Source organism: Gossypium hirsutum, chromosome D02 (genome assembly GCF_007990345.1).
Source record: "Gossypium hirsutum isolate 1008001.06 chromosome D02, Gossypium_hirsutum_v2.1, whole genome shotgun sequence".
In the NCBI taxonomy this organism is placed as follows: domain Eukaryota; kingdom Viridiplantae; phylum Streptophyta; class Magnoliopsida; order Malvales; family Malvaceae; genus Gossypium; species Gossypium hirsutum.
Genome location: NC_053438.1, coordinates 71609039 through 71632255, shown reverse-complemented (window position 1 = coordinate 71632255; position 23217 = coordinate 71609039). Strand labels below are relative to the sequence as shown.

The window sequence follows — 23217 nt, the reverse complement described above, 5'->3', positions numbered from 1 at the left end:
TTTGTTTTATTTTTTTTACATTGATATGATTTGATCTTTCTTAAGTTTAAATAACTCCATATTTCTTTTAAAAAAAAACCTTCAAACAATACGTAAATTTCATGTTTAATATTGTTTGTTAAATATGATTAAAATTTTCAAATAATAAAAAAAATCATGTTATTACTTCAACAATATCATCAATTAGATCTACTAATAAAAATATCAAATCATAAATCATGCCAAGTTAAAGAAAAAATAAATCCCAAACATAAAGCATAACCAGTAAGTCCACAGAATGAACCAAGTTTCTTATTTCAACTAAACAAAATCTGTCCTTAAAACATAAATAAATAAATAAATAACAAAATCTCAGCTTAGTATCACTCATTAAGATAATATTAATAAGAAAAATATATTGTTTCATAAAAAATTAAATTAGATTTTTGTAGTGCAAAACACGTTTATCGGCTCTTATAATATATATATATATAAATATTTACACATTAAAGAAAAAAAAAAAGAAAAAAATTACTGACAAAAGTATATTTTAAGCGGGGGCTAACCAAACAAGTGGTCAACAAGAGACGGTAGAGGAATCGACGTGACAAATTTTAAGTGGATAATGTTATTAACATTCCTTCCCCTAAGAAACCCATCTATAGCTCTTAATAAGATGATTTAGATTGCCAACCAAGCAATGAAAGCAAAGAACCAAAATAAAAGGGTTTCTGATTAGAATTCTAGATGGTGAATAAAGCATGCATAAAAGCTTACCTATTGTGATAGTTGTGTTTAGTCATCATCATATCCTCCTACATCTCCATCTCCATAATCATTGTCTTCCACCGGAGCTTGATCAGCATCTCCGGCCATATTATAGGCTGCTACATTATCATTATCAAGGTCATCCATATCTTCCATCATTTGTGCATCCTTGTTAATAACCTTCATCGATTCTAGATATTCATCATTCAAGAATGATGTATAAGGCTTCCCTACCTGCACCAAGGAAATTTCTTAGCAATATATATCTCTATGCATGCATTTCAACCTAGGCATTTGGTTCAAGGTATAAGAGAGCAATTGATCAGTTCGGTTAAAAAACCGACTTAACCTATCAATCTCGTACTTTAATTAATTAACTGATCAGCTTACACTATGTTTGGGTTGATAATTATAAAGGAAAAGAAAGTAAAGAAAATAAAAGGAAAGGATTATATGTTATTTTGTTTGGATTGTTAAAATTAATAATGTAAAGGAAATTACAATAAATTTAACCATTTTTGTTTGGTTAATCGGTGGAAAGGAAAGAAAATAATTAAATATATTGATTGTTTACAATCATAACCTTTTCTATAATATAATTATGTAAAAAGTAGAGAGGGTAAAAATGATATTTTACATATTTAAAATCATAACCTACCATAACTGACTTAATCCAAAGAGTTCCAATCCCCCTTCCCCAAAATTTTCATTTCAAAAAAGAAAAAATCGTTTCATATGTAACATTTGGTTAACACGTTATATCCTGTATATAGACAGTACGAATTTTCAAATGATTTAGTAAAAAGAACACCACCTTAAATAAGCATCCTCGCTCCTCAGCACTTTCTACTAGGTTGTTCCAATGCTCGTCCCTCTTCAGCGTTGATGCTGAACCAACCACCTGTAGAAACAGTGAAAAAGGTTATAAAGTATATGATTTAGCGGAACTTTGAATTCGACTAGGCTTAGTATATATCGTAGTACCAGTACAGAAGACTTTGCTCGGGTGATTCCGACATTCATTCGCCGAAAATCAGACACAAAGCCTATGCCTCTATCTTTGCTAGCCCTCACACAAGAAAATATTACAACATCTTTTTCCCGTCCCTGAAAGGGAAAACAGAGAATGTGTTAGTCTTATAGATCTATTATGCATAAAAGTTATTAGATACTATATGCTATTAGATGTATCCTGTCAGATGAAATAGTTCGAGACATGATTGCCATTGATCAAGCTTACTCTTCGGAACTTTCACATTGCTACGTGTCAATTAAATTCATAGGAGTAAAGAAAGATAAAATTAACCAGATATCAAGAATATAGATTTTACAAACTACATACTATATCCATCCGTGTCTACGTAAAATTATCAACAACTCACTTGGCTGTGCCTAAGAAAAAAAACACATAACTTCATGAAAGCAGGGCACAAGAAGATTACCTGGAAACCGTCAATGGTACCAATATCCACAACCCTTTTGGACTCCACCCCAAAAGTTTCCTGAAATCTCTCTTGTAAAAGCTTGACTTGATGTCTGTAAGGGCTTATAATAGCAAATTGAGAGCTCGACTTAAGCTCTGGGTGCATTGTTATCAATTTATTGTACAAGGCAAGGACAAACTCGATCTCATCAGTATTTACCCAGGACCCACTTCCTGAGGGTTGTGACTCTTTCCCTTCATGTATATCGAAAAAGCAAAATGGTCCGAAGCAGCGGTATTTGTGCCATTCACGAGTAGTTTGATCTTCGACATCTGATCCATCTTCTAACGCCTCATCATAGAACTCCTTTGAAGGAAAGCTTCTTATCTGCTCAACAAATAGATTAGATCCACTCAAAGAACTATCAACCATCGATTATCATGTGGATACTTTAGAGAATATAAGGCTTCAGCATAATTTTTTTAATTTGGATAAGTGATATCAATGTTCATTTATTATCTTACCTCAGGATGCATTCGATACTGAGTCTTAAGCATCTTTACAGGATAACCGGCCCTCTGAAATCTCTTGAACAAGCTCGTGGCATAGCTTCAAATGTAAGACATGTATGAGATAGAAAGATATAGGAATAAAGATAAATAAGGTCACCTTTCGCACATGATTAAGTGTTTTACCCAAATTTCTCAGCAACGGGTGAAATTACAGTAGCGGGTAATTGAACTGGATCACCTATCTAAGGAAAATTACTAAATTAATGAACTGCACTAATAACATTGCCCAAGAAAATACGATAATAGATAATGTAAATATCAAACAGTTGGTGCGTGAGCAGTGAAGCTTTTCTAGACATTGTAGAATGAAGATCTTTACAAAAGAATTTCAGAGGCGAGATTCACAAGTTTCAAAGGTCAATTTTCTTTATTCTAGAAAAATCAAACTTGCATAATGAGTGCAAACTAGAAATGTATCTTGCAAGTTGAAAATCAATGTAGAAGCTGTCATTCAGAAATAATCCGCTTTTCTCCGTCAATGTTTTCCTATCATGTTCAATTCCTATATGATCATCACAATCACAAAATATTGCCATTATGAAGAACAGGAGAACCTACAGCAGCAGCACCATCTATATTACCGTCAGCAGCAGCACTACTATTTTAATGATTTTAATTCACCATTTCCACTGTAACATCAACTCAACCACCTTACTAATTTCATTGCTTTTTCAATGTGGTTATTTATAATGATGATAAATTACAAATTTCAGGTTATAATTACTTAATACCTATGTCCTATAAGGAACTGATAGATGAAGAAAATATTACTAGTATTTGTAGCATCTTTGAGAAATACAGCAATCATTTTCAACGATTTAGAAACTGGAAGGTAGAGACTAGAGAATAAAAAAACCACATGGGAAAAAGCATTGGTATTATACCAGAAATACTTGTTTGCAGCCACTGGACAAAGGAAGAAGAGTGGCAGGTTCCACCTGTACAAGAACATGTAATTAGATAATGATGGAAGCACAAGATGGGGATAAAGGAGGAGAATTGCACCATCTAAATCACTAGCAAATGTATTCCTAGGGACACAATTTGTTAGTTATGAGTACTAGTGACTGCCTAGCAAAAGTTTTTTTGATAAAGGCTCCTCCTATGCCTTTGAAGAACAGATAAACAATGTCCAATGTCTGAAAAAATCCTGAGAACTGAAGAACAGATAAACAATGTCCAATGTCCGTGAAAAAATCCTGAGAACTGAAGAACAGTTCCACTCTGTCCAAAATTTGAAAAACTAGCATACAACAGATTAAGGATTAACTGATGCAGCTTATTCAAGATCACACTCACATAAAAACAAACATTCATGATCAAAAAGAATAAAAGTGATTTTAGAGTCTTACAGCTTGGGCAGCTTCATCAATTATAACAACATCGAAACCAGAACTCAGTTTAGAAAGCAATGCTGAACCACTGAAGCTGAGTGTGGAGCAGACCTACCAAGTGTACAAAGAGACAATTAAGTTTTTAACCATATATATTGGACTTAGACATCAAGACAAATCAGATTAACATACAATGACAGCCTCATCTAAAATTGCAGCACGAAGACTGTCTATATCCTTTGCTGTGGAAGATTGTTTCGGCTTATCACCAGCCAACTCCCGCTTTTGATTAACCTGCAAAGGAAATTTCTCTTTCAAGATGCCTTTCAGGAATTCTTCTTCCTTGGCCAACTAATTCATCATGTCATTTAAGTTCTGAAAGAATTGATAGTTTTCTATGCTTTGATGATTTTAACAGTGCTTGCCTAATGATTATAAAAGTTCCACTTGAAAGAACTTCAACCTAACACTTATGCAGAGTGACCATGCTCGTTACCAGTAATAAATTAAGCTCTGAAGGTTACTAAACACATACAAGGTAATCAATGGAGACTGCCTCAGTATTATGTGGTTTAAGACCAAGGTGAACAATTTTAGGAGTATTCTCATCATAACAATAATAAATGAAGTTCCATAGGTTAAACTGAATACATACAAGGTAATCCAGGGAGACTGCCTCGACAGAATGATGTGGTTTAAGACCAATGCGAACAACTTTAGGAGTATATGCGCGAACATTTTCATCACGAACACCTGTAGAAGATAGAAAAATATAATGTATAACTATATCAAGAATGATAGCCAGATGATAAGCTCATGCACTTGAAAACATTTCAGACAACTTTCAAACCAACAATAATCCCACCCTCCAAAATAATTTACAACATTAAATACCTAGTCAAGCACTTCCAGGATTTTACGATGATATGAATACCTACCTCAAGCAATCTACCTTATTCTAGCAGCAAGCCAACTTAACTGGTTTCATTTACTCTTTTCAAATGAATACCTAGCTTCTTTGGTCTATCACCTTTTCATTTTAGTTTTTGAAAAACTGGATACAGAGCAAAAGATTGAATAAATTTGTAATATATATTACATCAAGTTTACTAGAGAGACACAAATCAAGTTAAATGCTGGGTTAAGTTTTTAAAGAACAGCAGTGATCAAACTAAATAACCTTCTGGTTTCCATGTTTCAAGAACGACAATATGCTTTAAACTACAATATTTTATGAATCTAGTCTGCAGTAACCATTTCACATAAGCTTGATGATTCAGCTCGGTACAATAGAATAGAAAAAAGGAACCAGTGAAGAATGTTGGAAAATGGTTTTTTAGTACTACCTATATACCTGCTATTTTCTCTAGAGAAGTACAAGAGAGCGGTAACAATCATACCAGTTTTTAAAAGGCGTAACACAATCTCATCAAGAGCAGAATTTGATGGTGCACATACCAGCACCCTTAGGCGATATTTCCGTCTGGAATTAACAACTTCTGGCTTCTGCAGAGCAATTAAAGTTAGAAGATGATAAATGATCACATTGTCAGAAGCTAACAAACCAATATCAAGACTTCAGCCCACCATCTCGTTTCCAGAGGTAGGAAAGAAACCATCATCACCATCAATAGGCATGACAATATCCCTGGGATTAGCATTCATTAACCATGGAGAAGCTCGTCCCCAATGCTTGTATCTGCATAATACAGAACCATTAGAGTCTGATAGGTCAGCAGAAAATGGGCATGTCAGACTCAATCATGTAATGCAATTTCAGGCACAAAAGCACTAGCAAGGGTTCTCTTGAAATCCACCACTCTATGTAAAGAAAAATGTAAAACTTAAGTCCGTATATCGCCTGACCTATTTATATTGACTTAGAGAGCAGGAAAACTTTTAAAATCATGTCTTTGACAAAAGGATAACTTCTAAAATCTCATTTAACTTAGGAGAAAATATGAGGGAAGCTTTCAGGTGCATGGTCATTTGAAGATCAATCCCCATTTGAGGATAACATAAAATCTTTCTACACAAAACCCAACTGAACATGCATGGAAGATAATAAAATAATTCAAGACATTCATGGTCAACTAAATTAGGAGCAGGCATAGAAAGATGGATTCAGAACATACTTTTCTTCAATGGGTAGTTCTGGTCCAAGATTTAGCTCAAGCAATACACCCCTGTAATAAGAAGATAGGTATGAGCACAAATACGTGCAGTTGTTGGTTTATTCCTAAAAGTGACACATTGCCCTAGATCTAAGAAAATAAAGAAAGCAAAATTTATACTTCGAATGAACTCTAGCTGGAGTTGCATGCAAAATAGCACTTAGAAGTCCAAGGATGGTCTGTGTCTTCCCTGTTCCAGGTGGCCCCTAGAAAAAGGTACATGGTCAGCTAACCAAAATTAAGGCACCTACAACATAACTCAATGTATGTGGCCGTAACAAAGAGTGATAATGCTTTCCAACAAGATATATTATAAGTCCATAACTGAGCCGGAGAAATGGCTTTACAAGTCAACTTCAATCCCCAATTCTAATACAGGATTTTTTGCAGCTCTTGAACTCAAGAAAATGCATGCAATTAAAAATGATTCATTTAAATAATCAAAATACAGTCTTCTGTCTACACCTCCATTCAATGTGCAGCACTTACATTAGAAAGATAATACATTAAAACTTCACCTCCTATTTTCTTTCATCGACTCACCAATTCTGTGCAGGTCTGTAATATGGCATGGACGTATCTGTTATTTTCACATCCACTTATTCAATTCAGTGCTTATAAGAATGACCGCATCATTTTGATTTTAAAAAATTGGAATGGTACAGAATAGTGCCAAAAGAGAACGAAAGAGTTCTCCTCCTTCATTTTTTGTTCTTTCTTTTGAAAAAATAGCCAACAGACAAAAAGAAGAAACTAAGTGAGATGCTAAACCTGTATCAGGACAAAGGGTTTACGAGACAGACCAGCCTGCAACAGAGAGAATGAAATATCTTTGGTTATGAGAAGAAAAATAATAAGGTAGAACCAAACAAGTAGTTGTTTAAGCTAAAACTGCATGGACTAATTAGAAAAATAAAGGATAGAACTACCATGTAAATACCGAGCATAATAAATTAACCAAAGACTTACATGTATAGCTTCCTGTTGAGATTTGTTAAGATTCTCCTTAAAATAATCTTTTAGGGATCCAGAAATTTTCCAGGCTTGGTCTTCAGAACCAGGATCTCTTTCTGCTGCTTTAAGTATTAAATCCTTGAAAGGAAGAGAACCAACTGAACGCAGAGCTATATATTCACGCGCTATAGTTGATAAACTACAAACCTGCAGGACAAATGCATTAACCATATCTCTCTGCAGATATAGGATTCACTGGCACCTCCATCTATCAACATGTTGAATTCGATGCATAAAGGAATGTGGGCAGAAGTAAAACTTTAGCATGGTCAAAGCAGGAAAGGCATGGTTATCTTATTACCTTTATACTGAACAATCGTTTGTCCACTGCATTAGCAGTAGAAGTGATAAGGGCTTGCATACGTGCCAGCCTTGCAGAACTCTTCTCAACATCAGGATTTACTTGTGTGAACTCGCCAGCTAAGTACATTCTGAGTCTAAGCTGATTCTTTTGTCTATGTTCCACCAATGCAAATGCATATGTTGTTGGGAGTTTCTTACTACCCTCTTTAAACTGCAAGAGCAAAAGCCTAATCAAGACTCTTAACAATTTCATCTCACTCAACGTTTTTCCCTTATTTCAGAAAATAAAAATCCCCTTCAGTCAACAAATAGCTGGAAAACATCATGAATACCAATGACATGGCTAAGATTACCAACGATATTCTCTACCATTATTAGACCAGATTAGTTGAATTAATATAAGTCAAGAATGCACTTGTGAAAACAGATAGAAACTTTATAAGTAAAAAAGGTGCCAATATAAGTATAGCATAAAAACGGAAGCAGATCCTTCTTGAGTATTTCTTTTGAAAATTGAATGATTTTGAGAAAAGAAAACGCATATTTTACTTTTACAAAGAACAATTACTAGCTAATTTGTTCAATTTTATAAAAAATAATCTCAGTTTCCATCAATTGCTTTAGCATTTTAGGAACTTTTTAGTAAGCAAATAGCAAAAACAAGGATCAAATGAAGCATTAATTACGTCCTCTTTTGAAAGCAGCAAAAGGTCATTCTGTGATATCGATTCTTCCTCCTCAGCTTCATAAGTAATCGCAGGTAAGTAAAATCCATCAGCCTCATTGCATTCCATAACCAGCCTTAGCTTCCAATCAGCCACTGCAATGCTTAATAACAAAACATGAGAAAGAAACTAGAAGGATTGTTTATGCAAAATTTTCTCACGAACCAAACAGAGACTTAAAAAACACACTACCTTCCTCCTCATCTTTTCTCTGAACAATCTGAGCTTTGACTTCCTCAAACAAAAGCGGTTCGAAAGTAGCCAAATAATCATCAACGTCTTTGTAGCTATCCTTCACTTCTTTTAAAGCCGACGTCGCCTCATCTTTGTTATTTTTCTGATTCCAATTCCAAAAACAATTCAAAAAAACAAAAAACACACACATTGAAATTTTGATGCGGAAAATCAGAGAGAAACGTACTTTAGATAATTTGAGGAGGCGAAAATAGTCCCAGCCAAGAATAATTTTACAAAAACGAACAATGGAAGCTTCTTCTTGAAGCTTATCTTTGTCCACAGCCATGGCTTTTTCCCCCCCTCCTCTTCGGTTGTGGAGAGTAGAGAGAGACTGAGAAGGAAATATGTGGGTTTAACAAAGGGAAGGTTTAAGCGACGATCACTGCATTCGGAGCTTTGGAGCTCGGCTCTTGCGCACCAAATTTTGGTTAGGTTTGGGTTACGGTTTTCTGTTTCTTTTGGGTTGTGAGATGATTTGGGTTGGCCGGCTAATGGGCTTTTCAATTTTTAAATAAATCTTGGTGACTTCGATTTATTATTAGGGCTGAAGTAACTTTTAGTCTTTGAATTTGTTACTTTTTTAATTTTGTCCTTAAATTTTTTTTATCATATTAGTCTCTTAATTTGACAATTTATCTCGTAATGTCTTCAAGTAATAAACATTACATTCAATGCCAAGGTATCAACATTCAATTTAATAATAAATCTATTCATTTACTTTTGTTGATACAAGTAATCGACAGGGAGGAGAAGATGGTGGAAAGAAGTGTTAATTTACCTGCGACAAATGGAGTGTCGTTGTAAGGAGAAAGGAGGAGGAGGATACTTTAGGATTGCTATGTAAGGTTGCTAGGGAGAAAAGTTGATCATTGGTTCCTCATGTACACTTATATAAGGGGTTACTCATTCGTTCTATAGTATTACATTGTCTATAGTACAGTGCATTATATGGTTAGTGTCATTGCAGGTCAATTGTGGCCATGGAGTATACTATATGGTCTTATATTGACATTATTGTCCTTAAGGTCATATGAGGTGGTTGTGTCTTGGTGGTTCCAACGAAGAGTGTATAGAAAATTGTCTATAGGTTAACTTAAATAAGATTCACGAAAAGTTGCCTGTGGATCGTTCCACGCGAATGATTACTTCCAGACCATTCTTTACAAATAGTCATTCGTAAATTACCTAACAACTTGTCACATGTTGTGCTATGATAGAAGTATAACACACACTTATATTTTAATCTTCATATATTTGATTACTAAAAGTTTTTATAAATTTTTTTTTAAATTTTCATAAGCATAACATGACACATCAATTTAATAACCCACGTGATGCATCATGTTTCAATATGTTAGCATTTTTGTTTTTCATGCCATCATATGTTAAATCAACGAATGAGTTTGATTGATTTAATTTTAATCATTGATGACTCGACTAGAAGTAATTTTTTAAATTACTTTTTTACTAAATATTTTTTTAGATCCTTTTACCTAAATAAATAAAAGAAGATACAGATGTAAAGTGTGCTGGTGAATAAAGGAACCGTGCGTGAGACGAGATTGAAGATTGTACACGTAAAGTGGTAAAAGTGAAGAACTAATAAGTCGTAAAGAATGAAGCAAAGATTCATCAATTCTTTTTGACTATTTTGCCATTTGCAACAAACTAGAAATTACATATTTCTCCTCAATTAATGCATATGTAAAAAAAAAACAAATGGGCTAATATACAGAATTGTTACTATACTTTAAATGGAAATTCAATTTTACCATTATACTTCACTTTAATTAATATTTATCATTTAATCTTATTAATTAGAGATAAATTTATCATTATTAGAGGTGATCATGGGTTGGGCGGTCTGGCCCGGCCCGATGACCTGCCCAAAAATAGGAGGATTTAGGTAAAAAAAATAGGCCTGAAATATGGGTTTGGGTAAAAAAACGAGGCTCGTTTAGAAAACAGGCCGGGCTCAGTAAAACTTTTTTGGCACGGGCTCGGCCTGGCCCGGCTCGGCCCGAATCATATATTAAATATATGTAGTTTTTTTAATCAAATATATATATTAAATATATACTTTTTGTGTTGTAAATTTTAATATGGGTCGGGCCGGGCTCGGGCTTAGCAATTTTCTTTTGGGCCGAATTGGATAAATTTTTAGGCCCATTTTTTGGGCCGGGCCCAGGCCTAGAAGATGGGCCTAAAATTTTGTTCGGGCCCAACCCAAACCGGCCCGGCCCGACCCGGTCAATGATCACCTCTAATCATTATACTTTAAATTTATATTAAATTTTGTGATTTTATTTTATTTTATTGAATTTTACTTAAAATTTTTATTAAATTTAATTTAAAATAATTTAAAATAACAATAATAAGTTAATTAATGTCTTAATATCTTTAATTTGATATGTATCTGTTTTTCTGCCCTTTTTTCAGTAACTTTTTATTCACCAAATTGCCCGAGGCATATGCTTTTTTGAATCCAATGGTAGATTTTATGCCAGTAATACTTGTTCTCTTTTTTCTCTTAGCCTTTGTTTGGCAAGTTGCTGTAAGTTTTCCATGAGATCCTTAATACTGTCCTAGAAAAATTCATGAGTGATTCAAGAAAAAAAATTCTAACAATTGAAAATATCAGATAAGTCTTACACTATGAACGAACCCTCAATTCAAAGATTGAAATTCTTGGTTAGCCCTGATAAATCTAAATTACCCCATTTCCTCATTCTGATCCTTTTCGCCAAAGAACCCTATTTAGATTAGAGTCCGCCACAATATATAATTGTTGGTATAAAAGAATTTTTTTTGTAATGAAAAACTAAACTCTTATTACAAGTGAATTTCTGAAATTTCTTTTCGATTTCTAGAAATTCTAGAAATCACTTTATTTCTTGGTGTCAAAATCAAAACAAAATAGGATATGTGGTATAAAAACGGGGAATCTGTTCTCTTCTTTTTCCAATAAAATGCTCTTGGATATTAATAATTATAAATAACTCAAAGAGATTTTTTATTGGATTGTTCCAAGGTGAAACTGTATCGTCTCGGGATGGCAAAATTCAACTATAAAAACGGCAATCCAGCCTTTTTGCCTTTTTTGACGCACGCTCTTCCTTCAACGTGTGGCTTTTTTTATTTTGAAAGTTTGTAGCGCGTGTTTTCAAATGCTCCCTCTCTGAAAACATAAAGGTCAAATTTTGATTTTGATCCTTTTACTATTCTCAAACTTATAATTTAGTTTTTTAAAGGAGAATTTACTTATTTATTTTAGTGTTGCATAAGTTTATATCTCTATTTATTTTAACTTTCAAACCAACCCTTGGGCGAGTCCCAAATTGTAAATATGATTGTTATCATATTTGTTCTTTTGATACCATGCTTAGAATTATCCATAGTCTCGCATAATACACTTCAGCACACTCGAACTCACATTCTCCTGTACCGGCAACAATACTGATGCCAATCGAACTAAGACTCAATCAGTAATTTGAGTTAATTGTAGGCATTTCAATATTACATTTAAAATTTATAATATTTTACTTGATTAATATTATAATTTGTTTTTTTCCATGAGTTGGGCATAAATTGTAACAACCCGTTTTCAGTGAAATCGAAACAGTAGTTTCGAGACCACAAATTCGAGTCAAAAAGAAAATTATTTTAATATTAGTGCATGGTCTGCATCATGATAGGAGTAATGTATGAAAATTTCATTAAGAAAATTTTACCGATTACATGTCTAATTTAATAAAGGACCAAATTGCATAAAATGTAAAAGTTGAGTTCTAGTAGTTATAAGTATCCAATAGCTATGGAATTCAAAATTTGAGGTCTTTATATGGCAATTAGACCATTAAGTGGAGTTAGTAGATAAGTATGATGATTCATCCATGGTAATTTAATTAAAGAAAATGATGAAATTGGAAAGTTAAAGATGAAAAGATGATAAAATAATAAAATAAGAAAATATCATCATTTTCATCATCTTTCCTAAATAGAAAAACATGGAAACCCTAGCTAAGAGAAAAGAGCTCAAGCAAGCTTAATTAGCTTAATTAGGTAAGTAATATTGTTCCGTTTTTAGTCATTTTTATATTTTCGAGATCGTAATAGCTTAATCTAGCTATTTCGGGGATTAATTTGTAAAGTTATCAAAGTATTAGGGTTTTTCCATGGATGAATATGCATGAATTATGAATTTTTATGGTAGAAATGAAAAGGTTATTGATAGATAAACAGTTTTTGTAAAGGAAATTTTCATGAAATTGTGATTTAGGGACTACATAGAAAAGATGTAAAATACATGAAAAATTTCTGATTTTTGTGAAATATATGGGCCGTAAATGTTCTATGTAAAAATCGCCTAGGCTTGGAATAAGGATTAAATTGCAAGAATTTCATTTTTCGAGCATAGGGATGAAATCGTTACTTGTATATATATATATATGAAATACATGGAACTTGACTTTTAATGAGCTAATCCTTATTCTTAATATTCACATGAAATAAATAACTAACATGTTTGGTGAGATTATGTGCTTAGGCTTTTGGCCAAGTTGTTTGGAATGTGTTTGTATGCTTATCATAAATGTAAATGAATGGTAAGATAATTTCCGTTATACGAACTTACTAAGCATTAATTAATTACTCTATTTTATAGTACTCAGAAGCTCGTAAAGGTTGGAAGTTGGTCGGAGCTACATCACACTATCTTACAGCTCATTGCGGCATAAATAACAAAAATTTCTTTTAAGTATAATGGCATGTATAGGCTAAAGTGGTCAAGGATGACATATATGTGTTTGGTTGGGATTAGCCATTGATATGGCTTGTAAATGGTATGTTTTGATATATAAAATGGTCGCTTAATGTGTGTTTGAAATGGATGATTAATGAAAATCATATAGGCATATTGATTATGATAGTAAGATTGATAGAACATGCCTATATGTACATATGGTATTTTGGTAAGTATAGATACTTGAACATATGTGTTGATATGTCTTACATAAAAATTATTTTGGCTTGATTTGAATGATTTATATTGGATTGAGAATGTGTTTAAATGTTAATGTAGGTGGAAGACAAGTTTGGGTGAGAAATAAGGCTTGGAAATGGCCTTATTTTGTCCACATGGGCAGAGACACGGGCGTGTGTCTCAGCTGTGTGTGACACACGGCCATGTGTCCCCTGTATCTTTAAAACTACAAAACAGAATGCTCAGGTATTTTCACACGGGCAGAAACATGGACGTGTGTCTCAGCCGTGTGTGGCACACGGATGTATGACTTGGCCGTGTGACCCCTGCACCTAATTAATGTAAATTAAAATGTTCACACGGCCTAGCACACGGGTGTATGGCTTGGCCGTGTGGCTCAAGTCAGTAACCACACTAATTTTGACACGGGCTGGGCACGGTCGTGTGTTCCTATTTCGAATGTCCACACGGCTTAAGACACAGGCGTGTCTCTTGATCGTGTGAGACACACGACCTGGCCACACGAGCGTGTGCCTCTTGCACTTTGGAAAATTTTTGAGATTTTTTGAAAAATTCTCTAAGTTCCCGGTTTAGTCCCGACCTGTTTTAAATGCATATTTTGGGCCTCGAGGGCCCATTTAAAGGATAATATGATTGATTTCGGATATGAATAGTAAATGATATGAATTAACTGTATTTGTTCTATAAATCTGGTAATGCCCCGTAACCATATTTCGACGACGAATATGGATTAGGGGTGTTACATAAATTGTTTAAAGATCAAATCTAAAATCAATGTGAACTGAAAACTTAAGGGATAAATATCAACATTATATATGAACTTTGATATAATGTGTATTATTATATACGGATTTTGGTTTTGTATGATTTTATACATGAAACTCTACTTTGATTAAAACTTTATATCACTAACGACATTATCAAATTAGCACCATTCTATGTTGATATATTGCATACACAAATATAAATCTAATATGAAAATAAATGTACGTATTCATTTATTTAGATGTGTATGATTGAATCAAAATCAAAGTTTTATGTATATATATGAACTACAATTCAAATTCCGTGTGTATAATTGCACTGAGTCAAAGTTCATATATCAAAATACACATTAGACCAATGTTCATGCATAATTTTAATATTTATCTCATATCGCAAACATATATATTTTATCACTCCACTTATAATTCCACCCACACAATAAAATTTTCATTTTTACAAGTAATTATATCGATTCAAATTCAACTACATAAAATAAAAATGCTACTTAGGAATCTAAAATTTAGCAATTGTTTCAAAGATGGTCCCTAAACTTTTTCTTATCTGTGTTAGTTTTGAAACTTGATAAATTTATTCAATTTGATCCTTGAACTTGGATTAAAATATGACAATATTACACCCTGAAATCGTGCTATGTTATCACCTAAAAATTTAAAAGATTATAAAGAAATTATAAATATATTTTAAAAAAATTCAAGTGGTGATGTGGCATAATTTTAGAATGTCACATCATGATACCTTAGTGGAATTCAGGTTCAAGGATTACATTGGAACAAGTTTCCAAGTTTCGAAACTAATGTGAACATACAAAAGTTTAAGGACTAATGTGAATAAAGTTGTTAAGTTTAATGACTAAATGCTACTCTATCCCATAAAACTAAGGGTAAACTACATAGTAATCCTACTATTAGTAAATTTCTTTTTGGTCATCCAACTATGAAAAAATACAAAATGATCATTCAACTATTAGTAAATTTCTTTTTTGGTCATCAAACTATGAAAAATTATAAAATAATCACTCAACTATTTAATTCTGTCTTTTTTGGTCAGCAGACGGCTAACGGTGACAACTTTTAAAATTAGTATAGTAACAACTTTAACCTTCAACATTTATATATCATGTCAATTTAGATTAGATTATTAAAAAAATTATTAGTTAATTTTGATTGAAAATATATAAAAAAAGGAACATCCTAAAATCCAAGATTTTTATATTTTTCTCATTCTTTTGAAATTAACCTTCAATGTCACAAAAAAAAATTGTAAAAAGAAAATTAAACAATTGGTAAATATTAAGGATTATTATTTAAATCAAGACTTTTTGAAGGACTATTACTGTAGTTTCCCTAAAATAATAAAACGAAATGACGTCACTAACCCTGCATTTTACTGTGGGCGCGACTAATGACTAATGACTATATACTATAACCGCGAGTAGGTGTTATCCCATCTATTGCAGCGCGCAGGTTCCACTTTTCTTTCCTTTTCTGTTGCTTGCTTCTTCTCTAGTCTCTTCTCATCCCCCTTTGCTTTGCTTTTGCTATTTGCTTATTAGAGTTTCTCAAATAAGATTCTCTCTCAGTTTCAATTTTCCTCTCATCCAATCAGCCGAAAGAAAATAAAAATAAAAAGAAGAAAGATCCCCAAAACAAACGACAGTTAATAGCAACGAAGTGAAAAAAGAACAACACTGAAAATTCGGGGGGCGTCATGGCGTCTTCTAAGGTGATCACGACCACGTCACAGACGAATCCCGATGTGACACGTCAGCCTTCTCTGTGTTCTTCGCTCTCCACTCTCTTCGCTGATCTCCAAAACCAACAAAACAACAATGAAAACCGATCTCAGAACTGCTTTGGTTCCATGAGTATGGACGATCTATTGAAAAACATATACCCGTCGACACCGCCTCCTCCGCCGTCTACGACGGGGAATACTGGTTCCGACGCTCACCACGCGCAGTTCCTCGGTGGTTCCATCTCGCGCGAAGGTAGCTTCTCGCTTCCGAAGGATGTGGCTAGCAAGTCCGTTGACGAGGTTTGGAAGGAGATCGTGGCTGGCGGAGGCGATCAAAGGCAGGAAGGTCAACTTGAAGAGATGACTTTGGAGGATTTTTTGACAAAAGCTGGTGCGGTTAGGGAAGAGGACGTGAGCAGGGGAGTTGTTAATCAGGTGAGTGCAGGTGTTTTTCACGTGGAGCCTGCCGTTATCTACGGCGGTGGAAGCCAGTTTTCGACGTTTGGAAACAACGGTGGCGTTGATCATCAGAGGTTGGTGGTGGTGCCAGCTGGTGGAGGCGGGAGAGGTAAACGACGCGCCGTGGAGGAACCTCCTTTGGATAAAGCGACACAGCAGAAACAGAAGAGGATGATCAAGAACAGAGAATCCGCTGCTAGGTCTAGAGAACGCAAACAGGTCAGGTTCTCATTTCTCGAAATTCCGTTTGGTTGCCCAGAAAATGCAGATAAATAGTACTTTTTTTCATCTCATTGTTGAAGCTAGTTCTCTGTGTTTACATTTTAGGCATATACTGTTGAATTGGAATCTATGGTAACACATCTGGAAGAAGAGAATGCTCGGTTGCGAAGAGAAGAGGTATATAGGCTGTGCTATGCTATATGATATTTCAAATTATATTGAAGAATTTCAGTTGTAGCCCAATGCCCAGTTTAATAAACTATTTCATGTTCTAAATGTTTGATTAATATTAGGTGTGTTTCAAAATGAAGCATTAGCATGCATAGATTTTAATCTGGTTTTTCTGTCAAGTAGTATCCAGACACGGTTAATGAGTGTATGAATCTTTATCATGAACATTTTCCTTCCATATTGATTTCTCAGTGTACTTTGCAGGCTGAGCTAAACAAGGAGAGGTTTAAGCAGGTATGTCTCTGTGTTTAATCTTTGAATTCTATAATATTATGTTCTTCAATGAGATTTCTTGAGCTGTTTTATGAATTCATTAGTTCTTAGATATCCCATCATTGATGTGGTGATAAATGTTGGGAGATGTTCTTATTTGTTAGCAAAATAACAGTGATAACTGTTGGGAGATGTTCTTTATTTGTTAGCAAAATAACATTCACATGAAGCTCAACAGGCTTGCCATATACATTTCCACTTTGGAGTTAATTCTTTTCACATCATACATCATAATGAGCTAAGAGCTTATCAGCTTACTGCTGAATAATTATGAACTATGGTGACATAATTTATTGCTATTTTGTAATGGTTCCTATTCGAGAATGTGCTGTGTATGGCTGAAACATAACAATGATTGTCTTTTTTGCTTGAAAGATGATGATGGTTGGTACCAATTTTGACACCTTCTTGTTATCTTCCAAATACAGTTGATGGAGAAATTGGTCCCCGTCGACGAGAAGCAAAGACCGCGTCGTGTTATCAGACGAGCTCGTTCTATGGAATGGTAAATGTTCAGCAAGCAGGTCCTCGTCTTTTTTTCTTTGTCAATGCTGTGTCCATTATTGAAGCTATAGGAAAATAACTGCAAGAACCAAACTGAAACTGAAGTGGGTTATGAAAGGCGAAAACAAAGTTTTGGTTTTCAAGTTTGATCAATATTTATCCATGTGGAAGATCTTTTGAGAGTAGTTGGGAATTGGGGACTTTCTTTTTGCATAGGAAGTCCAATGCAAGACTGAAGTTTTAAGGTGTTGAAGAAGAAGAGATGCATTTTGCCTAGGCTAGGTATTGTGAATAAAAATGAAAGAAAAAAAAGGAATCTGATCGTCAGTTGTGTAAATCATGTCAGAAGGAGAAGATGGTAGGGCAGGCTTTGAGAGAACTGATTTTAATACAAAATTATTTAGTACAAAAATATTCATGAGAATATTCGAGTGGAAATACTCTGGCCTTCCTTTCTAATCATTCTTCTTATTATATATCTATAGCTTCATGATAAAAGCTCAACGTGGTGCCATTAAGTTGTTGCTGATGTAAAAATATAGACAAGACATCAATTTAACTTTTAATATTTTGCTTCTATATGAAAAATGAATAAATTAATTTTTATATGTTAAATCAAAGAGCAAGTTGATCCTTTTGAAAAATATTTATTTATTTCTACTAGTAAAAACTAATATCTATACGTTAAAATGAACTAATATCTATACGTTAAAATGAGATACGCGTAACACTATATCTCATAATACTTCTACCCACCAATTTATGAAGAATTATAACTTGCAGCAATGATCTGATGAACTTGCACTGTCTTCCACCATCATCTTAACATTCATCACTGTTATTTCCATGCCAAGTTTTGCGTCATTTTCCTCGCAATTTCCCTTTGTTCTTACCTTATTTTCTTCCACATTTCAATGGACATTGTACTCATTAAGTCTTCAAGTTAACATTCTTTTCAGTTAAAGACAAGGAGAAACAAGCACCTTGATTAATCATTCATGAATTAAAGAGGATTTAGGGTTTACTATGATGCAAGCCTGTGTCATTCAGGTGATAGCATCAAAGATACAAATTAGCTTACAAATAACACCAACAGTATCAATTTCTCATCCTACCAATGGTCACCCTAAAAGAGAAGCGGCAAAAGAAATAAAAAAGGGAAGAAAATTGAAGTCTGTGATTAATCTTTTGTTTTGTTTTTTTTTTTTTTGGTTTTAGTGGGACCACCAATTACCATGTTCTATCATAATATTCTCTATTCACAAGCCAATTTGGTGTCAAAGCTGCTAAGGCAGATTGCAAAAGCCTGAAATGCAGATAGCGGATAACGGTAATCCATGGTGAACATATCTTTGCCAACTTTACCAAACTGTAGGATTATCTTATCGGTATCAGGTGGGGCAGGTTGAGATGATGGGGTGGGTGCACCAGCAGCTGGTTGTGTGGCAGCAATCAATTGGAAGTTCTTAACTGAAGCAACTGTTACCCGACCTCGGAAATTCAAGCACCAACACTGTAACTGCTCGTGCCATCTTGGGGGCTTGTTTTTGAGGATCAACGGTTTCATTTTCCCGTCCTCATCGTCATAAGACGTGCCAATTTCGGAAAACCGAGAGCTGCTGAACTCGACAGACTGGTCAAGAGATTTAGAGAAGGAAATGCTTCTGAATGAGTCCTCTAATGGATGACGGAGAAGCTCGGGCTGGCCAGGGACAACACCGCCGGCGTCAAGAGCCGAAGCAGGGATAGAGTGCATCATGCAATGCATCCTTCGTGGACCCCGAGTACCAAGAACATTTAGTTCGTAAGTAATCTGAGCTATGTTGTAGCTGCCAGTAGGGACTTTAGGGGAAACTTTCTTGGAGTAAAATCTTCGACTTGTCCGGCCTGGTGGAGGGACATGAGCCGAGGTATAGGCAGGTTGGGTGTCATATATTATGAACTTTGTGCCGAGGAAGTTTGACCTGGAACCAGAAAAAGAAATAGTTTTACATTCCATAAACATGAAAATTTAAACGAGTCATGAATAATCTTTCCAAAAGCTAATGATTTTAGAATTCCATATTGCAATCATACCTCAGTTTTCCAATGTAACTGCTGCTTGATCGTGAAATGTTATCAGCATTCATAGAAATGATATACTCCGTAGAAGTAGTCCTACGTGTCCTTTTTGCAGAAAGAAGGAATTTCCCGTTCTCAACTAGCAGGGCTGCGAAAACATAAAAACAAATAGACAATACATGTCAGTAAGCTTAGAAGGAACAACAGAGAGAATGCGAAGACAAATAAAAGATGCTTAAACAACTGCAGTTCAAAATGCATATTTCAAAACGCACATAAACAGCTTGTCTTTATAATGGTGGTTCCAAATGATATCAAAGAACTAAAGTTAATGATACAGAACCCGATTGGTGATTCATAGACACATGAAACAAATTAAGTCATCTTAAATTATAGCATGCCATCCCTTGTGTAAAGATATGCATTACCATAATAAGAGCCATAATTAGATCATCTATACATTTAACGAAGGCAACTTAATGCAACAAACAGTAGTCCAGAATCACACTTACCGGGGCTAAGACAAAGAAAGAGGCGATAGGTTAATTTAGATTTATCCCTTTTAATGAAACACTGGATGGTTCCATCGCGTGGCCCAGGCTGAAAAGTCAAACAAGAGAGTTAGAGAAACAATCTCAAGCTCTTGATTTATAGTAAGAACTGATTACGTCTCGACATAATGTCCATGTAGGAGCAACTCGAATCAGAATAAAGACATTTTGGATGAACTGATCCAGTGATCCCACCTGTTTCAGAGACACGGGGAAAGTAAGCTTCCCACAGAATTCAGGACTCTTAACAATTTCTTTGCAGATGAATCTCCACGACCGACAAACTGATGCACATGCAACGACATTCTTTCGAGTAGGCCATGTGCTCTCACTCTCCTCCAACCTCTTGATCACATCGACAAGCAGCTCAGGGGGTAGGTTAGCCCACCGGCTGCTCTGAACTACAACAGGCTCATCGTGCAAATCGTGTAACGAACCATGGGATTTTCCCCTATGATGCCCCATCAACCTAACATCAAAACTTCGCCTAGACAAGCTCCCAAAACTATCCCTCACATCACGAACTATGCTACGGAAGGACATTTTTTTTGTCAAAGCAGAAAGCTAAGCCAGCTCAATTAGAATGCCTTTTTCTGAAAATTTCAGATAAAAGTACGATTACGAGTCTGCAGCTGCACATAAAGAACGAAAACAACTCAGTTCCGACCACAAGGGAAAACAAAAAGACAGCACGAAAAAAAAAAACCCTAGCAGTCCTAATGGATGCAAAACTTTAAACATTTAACAAGGAAAAACACATTTTCACTAACCCAAATAGCAAAGAATCCACCTAGTATGCAATTTATAAGCTTTCAAGTGTATGCATACAAACATACATGCATACATACATACATACATACATACATACATATATATGAATAAAAAACATTATTGTTCATGAAACTGGACTAAGCAGCAAAACCCCATTTAAATCAAGCATTGTTGCTAAAGTCAGAGTACATATTTAGTGAAAAAAAATATTTTCCAATCAAATTTTCCAAACTTTCTCCATAAGTGGAAATGATTTTCAGCTAAGATTATAGAATTAACCCACACCCAGAAGACTAAGTGCAAAAAATAATTTCCAAAAAAAAAAAAAACCTTATAATCTCAAAGCCTGAATCTGATCAAACCGCCATAGCTTTTAAGCTTCAAAACCCACTAAAGATCTGCAACAAAAAAAAAACCCATATCATATTCAAATCTTAAAAGTTAAAAACAAGGTAATTTTAACTACAAATTAGAAAAAAAAAAAAAGATTTAAAGTGAGGTCCATGTTTATATACCTGAAACATGCAGCAAATCCAAAGGCAAGATCTAGAACAAAAAAAAAACCCAGAAAACCTTATTGAAATAACATCTGGGTTTTTGGAAATGGATCAAAAGTAAAAACTATTCAACTAAAAACAGTCCCTTTTTTGTTTTTTTGGTTCTTTAAAGTGTTGTTTGTTGAAGCTTTGTATTCTATGATTTCTTTTTTTATCTTAATCCGGACTCCAGACCCACATTCAATTCAGCTCACGGGTTTACCCTTAGAAAATAAAAAATTGGATAAAAAAAAAGGCCACTCTATAATTTCCTTTTTTCTTTAATATGGTTTCTTTGGAGTTGATGATGTTTTTTTTTTTTTGGGGGGGGATTTTTATAATGGAGCGTGGAGCTACAGAGCTGAAAAGCAGGCTTATAAAACCAACCAAAGACTAAATTGCCCTGTTTGACTTTTCCGTTTGCATTATCTGACTCAGGGAAACGGCATAAAGTTTTGGTAAATCTTTATTTTAGCCCCTACACTATACTGAATTTGAAGAGTTGATCCTTTTACTTTAATTTAAGGAAACCCAACTATGGTTTATTTTCTTTCTTGGTCGCCTACCTATGAAAAGTTATAACATAGTCATCCAACTATTCAATTTTTTTTCACCAGCTGGCTAATGTAAAAATGGTAACACTGAAGAATCCAAGATAGTTGAGTGAATATTTTGTAAGTCTTCACAGTTGGGCGGCTAAAAAATGAATTTACTAATAGTTGAGTGACTATTTTATAACTTTTCATAGTTGTGTGACTAAAAAAGAAAATCAAATCATAGTTGGGTGACTACTAATGTAGTTTACCCTTAAACTAATCTATTAAAATATGCTTCAAGTCCTTGCACTCTTTGTATATTTGAAATTTAATTCTCTTACATTTATTTCAATGAAGTCAGCACATTTAATTTTCAAATTTGAAAATAGTACAATTTTTAACATCATAAAAGTTTTTCTTCGAAATTCAGGTTCATCGTAGCATTTTGTTTTTGTTACGTGCCTACCAACTAAGTATTTTTCTTTTATTATTTCAAAATGCAACATCATCGAATTTAACAAAAATGTATTTCAACATTGTTATAACAACTGAACTTGGATTTTTAAATCTAAAAAGTAAAGGGACCAAATTCTTTAAAATAAAAACAGAGAGGTTAGATTTTAAAAATACGAAAAATATAGAAACTTAGAGTATATTTTAGCATAATGTTATCTATATGCTTAAACTGATGAAATATTTTTTTTCAAATAAGTAATAAGCATTCGATTGATTTGTAAATTTATTATCATTTGAAGTAAAAAAAAAACTCACATCTACATTTTAAAGCATCAACTAATTATATTATCAATTTAAATATGCTAAAAATATCGTAAAAATAAAAATCAAATTACGTCAAAGTAACATAAAGAAATTAAATCCTAAATTTTGACATAATAGAAGGACTAAAGTTAAATTAAACTTTTTTTTCATTTTCTTGGAAACTAAACATTATAAATTATCTCGGAATTTAAGGTCCATCTCATTTTGTTTTTTTCTTTGTCCTTTAGACAAAAAAAAAAAC

General features: G+C 34.0%; 3 protein-coding genes across 4 annotated transcripts; 1 reads left to right on the top strand and 2 right to left on the bottom strand.

Moving 5' to 3' along the window:
* Positions 1-525: 525 nt before the first annotated feature.
* On the bottom strand, positions 526-8955 carry LOC107908603 (probable helicase MAGATAMA 3). Its single transcript, XM_016835819.2, has 20 exons — positions 8715-8955; positions 8486-8630; positions 8255-8388; positions 7567-7779; positions 7221-7412; positions 7023-7058; positions 6372-6457; positions 6213-6263; positions 5665-5776; positions 5478-5583; positions 4733-4830; positions 4270-4371; positions 4096-4188; positions 3628-3681; positions 2867-2925; positions 2696-2780; positions 2190-2558; positions 1732-1854; positions 1562-1648; positions 526-981 (listed from the first exon to the last, which is right to left on the bottom strand). Exons 1-20 carry the CDS (start codon positions 8814-8816, stop codon positions 775-777), a joined length of 2454 nt encoding a protein of 817 aa, XP_016691308.1. The 5' UTR covers positions 8817-8955; the 3' UTR covers positions 526-774.
* A 6800-nt stretch (positions 8956-15755) lies between these two features.
* Positions 15756-18179, top strand: LOC107908605 (ABSCISIC ACID-INSENSITIVE 5-like protein 5). 2 transcript variants are annotated; one of them, XM_016835821.2, is made up of 4 exons: positions 15757-16730; positions 16839-16910; positions 17169-17198; positions 17666-18179. In XM_016835821.2, the coding sequence occupies exons 1-4, from the start codon at positions 16026-16028 to the stop codon at positions 17744-17746; spliced, it is 888 nt and encodes a 295-aa protein (XP_016691310.1). In that variant the 5' UTR covers positions 15757-16025; the 3' UTR covers positions 17747-18179. The 2 variants fall into 2 exon arrangements, with proteins under 2 accessions (XP_040945228.1, XP_016691310.1); XM_041089294.1 differs by lacking the exon at positions 17169-17198 and having other exon boundaries at positions 15756-16730.
* A 534-nt stretch (positions 18180-18713) lies between these two features.
* LOC121214866 (tubby-like F-box protein 8) lies at positions 18714-22059 on the bottom strand. Its single transcript, XM_041089293.1, has 6 exons — positions 21640-22059; positions 21455-21522; positions 20549-20985; positions 20315-20402; positions 19818-19950; positions 18714-19705 (listed from the first exon to the last, which is right to left on the bottom strand). Exons 3-6 carry the CDS (start codon positions 20894-20896, stop codon positions 18997-18999), a joined length of 1278 nt encoding a protein of 425 aa, XP_040945227.1. The 5' UTR covers positions 20897-20985; positions 21455-21522; positions 21640-22059; the 3' UTR covers positions 18714-18996.
* Positions 22060-23217: the final 1158 nt, after the last annotated feature.